Below are 4,715 nucleotides of genomic sequence, written 5' to 3'. Positions count from 1 at the left end.
TGTGAGATGAGAGACGGAGGAAGATATGTGATTCTGGAACGTCGTGTGGTGTGTGTGTGCGTGCGGTGGGGAGTGTGTGGTGTGTGTGAGAGAGGCAGAAATATGTGATTGCTGGCAACCGTGTGGGTGTGTGTGTGTTGTGTGTGTGGCTGTGCTGTGTTGTGTGTGTGTGTGCGCCGGGGGGGCTGTGTGTGTGTGTGTGAGAGAGAGATATGTGATTGCTGGAACGTGTGAGCCAGTCGTGAGCTCATGAACGCACGCGCCGGGAGCCGTTCTTATAAAAGCTGCGATGAATGCACATGTTATCGTAATAAAATTCCACATCATATTGTGAGGAGATACTATATCTTAACCGTAACAAGATAGTACTATGTTACTGTATTAAGATACTACACCTTATTACAATAATATACACAATTTTATTGTAAGAAGACAACTGCATCCTACCGTAGCAAGATACTACTATCTTATGATAACAATATACTAATATCTTATTATAACAATATACTACTATCTTATTATAACAAGACACTACTATCTTATGATAACAAGACACTAATATCTTATGATAACAAGATACTACTATCTTATTATAACAAGATACTAGTATATTACTGTAACAGGATACTACCATCTGACTGTAACAAGATACTAATATCTTATTATAACAAGACACTACTATCTGACTGTAACAAGATACTAATATCTTATTATAACAAGACACTACTATCTGACTGTAACAAGATACTAATATCTTATTATAACAAGACACTACTATATCTGACTGTAACGATATACTACCCTCTGACCGTAACAAGATACTATTATATTACTGTAACAAGATACTACATCATACTGAAATACGATGACACCACGAATACATAGCATAAACATGTTGATATTACGCCCTTCTGATTTCACCTTATTGCAATAATACGATACTACCTTCTTGTAATAAGATGCCTAACCTTACTGTCAAAATCGAAAGAAGTGGGAGACAAAAAAGGTGTTTGGATACATATAGATCAACAAGTGCCAATGACCAATGCGTAGCAGGAAAGGCCGTTGAGTGAGAAGGTACTTCCCAACCCAGCGAGGACAAAGACATGCACGGGACGCTTGCAGAAGATAAAACTAGACAAACGCAGAAAAGTGCCAGACCTCGTCACATCAAGAATAAGGAGTGATTCACACCACTACCACCAGTCACTGGCGGTCAGAGCTAACCTTCGTTTTTAACTCTAAACTATGCTACATTTGTTTTTAATTAATTGAAAAATTACTTGTTATCAAATTCGCGTAACTGTTAATCTCTATTAATCTCTATTAATCTATTAATCAAATTACTAAAGCCTGATAAGAAACGAGGATTCACTCGGCTGTAACAGTAAGACGATGGTGAGATATGAGTTGACCTTTCTGGGTCGCATTTAATAATTATTGAATTAATGATTGAATATATAAATGTAATCGCAAAAACCAGATATCCGAAAAAGGACTTAAGCGGCAAGCTATAAAATTTTTCAAACACAATACCTTACAACAACTAGATTTTCAAAGTTCAGAAATCACTTCAGAAAGATATGCAGATTTCAGTATTTCATCCGTTTTTCAAATAAAAACTATGGAACCCTATAGAGATTACAATGCACCACAACAGCTGAGAAAACATTTTTTGCTCTTGCAAATGCTGCCTCGTCTATTTGCAATTATATTAACGCACGTGTATTTTCAGTTAATTCCATCTTAAACCGAGTCAAGTTAATTTATTCCTAGATTCTATTAAACTAGACTAATCACGATTGAATTTGACTATGCCACCGTGGAAAATATTACAAGCACTTCCTTCTTTTGAGAAAATAAAATACATGGAAATATAATTATGGGTTTCTTCATGCTTCGTGATTAAATTACAGCATTAAACGCTCGATTTTGCCTTTCCTTTCGACACAAACAAACAGCTGTAACTGACGTAGATCTCACGTAGCAAGAAATTATAGTGCGCACAACAATTCAATTTGTGTCAAGGTGTGTATTTTTAGCTATCTTAAACGCAACCTTGAATTTGAGCATTCAATTAGTGCCCCTACAAATTACTTAATTTCCATTCTTAAAAAGATTTCACTTCTCATTAAAATATCACATGGTTATTTGACTTAGTGTTCGATGTAATTCGATGTAATGTTGTTTACTAACTGCGCGTAGAGTGCTGCTAATAATCAAACCACAGGTTTTACTCTTCTCACGCTTTACATATGCGTGCATGCGTGCGTGCGTCCGCGCGCGTGCGTGCGTGGGTGCATGATATGGGAAAGACATTACATTTTGAACAGGTGCATGTACATGACCGAACAGTGTGCTCGCGGTGAGTGCATGCATGCGAACCAGAGTTCGATAGGCAATCAATTACCAGAGGTAGACAAAATCGATCAACATGTTTCGAGGAAACAAGCGATTCTAGAAAACACTCACTTATGTGCTGCCTAATTACGTGTACGTCTACAAGGCTAGCTAATAGCAGGAGACAGCTAGTGAAAGTGTGCATGCATAATGCCAAACGAACTCTGACCTTCGCAACAGCCTTTACATATCACTCTTGGATCTAAACAGGTCCGACTCTTTCCCGATTTCAAATCTGCTGGCAGAATATATTTCAAAAGAACTCGATCATTAACAGAAATACATTAATTGTTAATTAGCCTTAGTTCAAGCGAGAACAGCATTTTTTTATGGCAAAATTCGGTTGTCCGATTCTGACCTTGGGACACACGCATGTATAAACCAGTAAGTCATGGGGCATCACTAAACATGTTGGTGTAGTTCGACGGGTGGAGAATATAAATTGAAAATAGACGAGCCACGTTTCAATGCAAGCACACTTTCAGTCCAGGCAGCAAATAAATATGTAGGCGAAATTAAGCGCATGTTAAGGCGCAAATTAAATTTTGCAAAAAAAAGCAAAAAAAATATTACCTGCGGTTACTGGTTAATACAGGCATGAGCGTTAGGGGGAAAAACAAGCAAAGTGAGTCTCCAACTAAATTTGCACCCAATTAAATAAAATACAGCAGAAAACAAATGTCAAGTACACTTGAGACGTCCGCAAGAACGCACTTAACGACAACACAATTAAAAACAAATTCATTAAGAAACGCAGCCGAGCAATTAACTCACGTTATTAGTTCCTACGAGGTGTGGCCATCAGACGAGCAGATTTCGAAATGCAATGACGTAATGTCTTATAATCATAGCCAGCCTGTCAGAATTTAGTAGCCGTGATTGCATTCATGTCTGCTAACGTATCATTAATGTCACCATTTTAAATGAACAGGCCCGGCGTGAATGTGATTGTCGAGTCTTTTATCGCACTGCGAAATGTGAGACAGGATGACAATGATTGCGTAGAAAAGCGCATGACGTGGTGCGCAGAATCGAAACACTACCGCATATTACGAGCGAGCAGGGAACAGCGAGATCGCAGCAATAACGACCGTATGTACCGCCAATAATCATAACAATAATAAATGTATATATTATACGTACCGCCAACGACCTCGTTGTTCCACGTGATTTCGACCATGTGCGGTGCACTGTCCTTGGGCGTGAATTCCACATCATACATGCCCTCTCCCATCTGCCGCACAAACGACTCGACCTTGCGACCTTTGCAGGAGATATCTACTGAGAGCAGGCCCTCGCCAGCCTCTGTAGAATCGACTGCATGGAGACAAGCTTAGAGTAAGCACGAAAAGTCTCGCATAGAAAAAGCTGCGAGTTGAAATGTTACGTCGCTCCTTGAAAAAATCTTGTGAAATCATTAGAAATTTAATTAAGCTATTGACGCTGTTCCATATGTTAAAATATTTTCTCTTACATAGCTACTTGAAAAGTAAATGCTTTTAATTATATTGGCTGCAAGTACCTACTGGTAGCACGAAAAAATTTATTTATTTATCAAGACTAAAAACGAAATCTGAATCATATGATTGTCAGTATCATCGACCACGATGAAACATTTCAATCAAAGATGGAATATCTCTGTGGACTATTACGGTCCGGCATGTTGCACCATCATCTACTTTTTTTCCTGATAGTTTTTACTCATGTATAGAGACAAGAGAAATACTCATGTATAAAGATGAGAAACAAGTTTACCAGGCCGTATTAGGCACATTATGATTGACAAAAATTGGGCTGAATCAGTTCAAAGGTTAGCGAGTGCATTAGTTTTCATAGCGGTGCAATCCATGCCACTTTAATATCTCTTTAGTGAATGAATGCAAGCACGCAAACCGATATCACCGCAACACACACGCACGCACGCAAAGACGCATGTACGCACGCAAAGACGCATGCACACACGCAAAGACGCATGCACGCACGCAAACCGATATCACCGCAACACACACGCACGCACGCAGAGACTCATGCACGCACGCAAAGCGCATGCACACACGCAAAGACGCATGCACGCACGCAAACCGATATCACCGCAACACACACGCACGCACGCAGAGACGCATGCACGCACGCAAAGACGCATGCACACACGCAAAGACGCATGCACGCACGCAAACCGATATCACCGCAACACACACGCACGCACGCAAAGACGCATGCACGCACGCAAACCGATATCACCGCAACACACACGCACGCACGCAAAGACGCATGCACGCACGCAAACCGATATCACCGCAACACACACGCACGCA

At 40.1% G+C, this 4,715-nt stretch overlaps 1 protein-coding gene across 1 annotated transcript in view; it reads right to left on the bottom strand.

Moving 5' to 3' along the window:
- Positions 1-2,202: 2,202 nt before the first annotated feature.
- LOC106810148 (filamin-A-like) overlaps positions 2,203-4,715 on the bottom strand; it is a gene marked incomplete in the record, with an annotated part of 76,614 nt that continues 74,101 nt past the window's right edge. Inside the window, 2 exon segments of the mRNA XM_014813430.1 lie at positions 2,203-2,635; positions 3,544-3,717. Of these exon segments, the coding sequence (XP_014668916.1) occupies positions 2,529-2,635; positions 3,544-3,717 (281 nt within the window).

This window comes from Priapulus caudatus, unplaced genomic scaffold (genome assembly GCF_000485595.1).
Source record: "Priapulus caudatus unplaced genomic scaffold, Priapulus_caudatus-5.0.1 Scaffold413, whole genome shotgun sequence".
NCBI classification, from domain to species: domain Eukaryota; kingdom Metazoa; phylum Priapulida; class Priapulimorpha; order Priapulimorphida; family Priapulidae; genus Priapulus; species Priapulus caudatus.
This window is presented reverse-complemented; position numbering and strand designations above follow the sequence as displayed.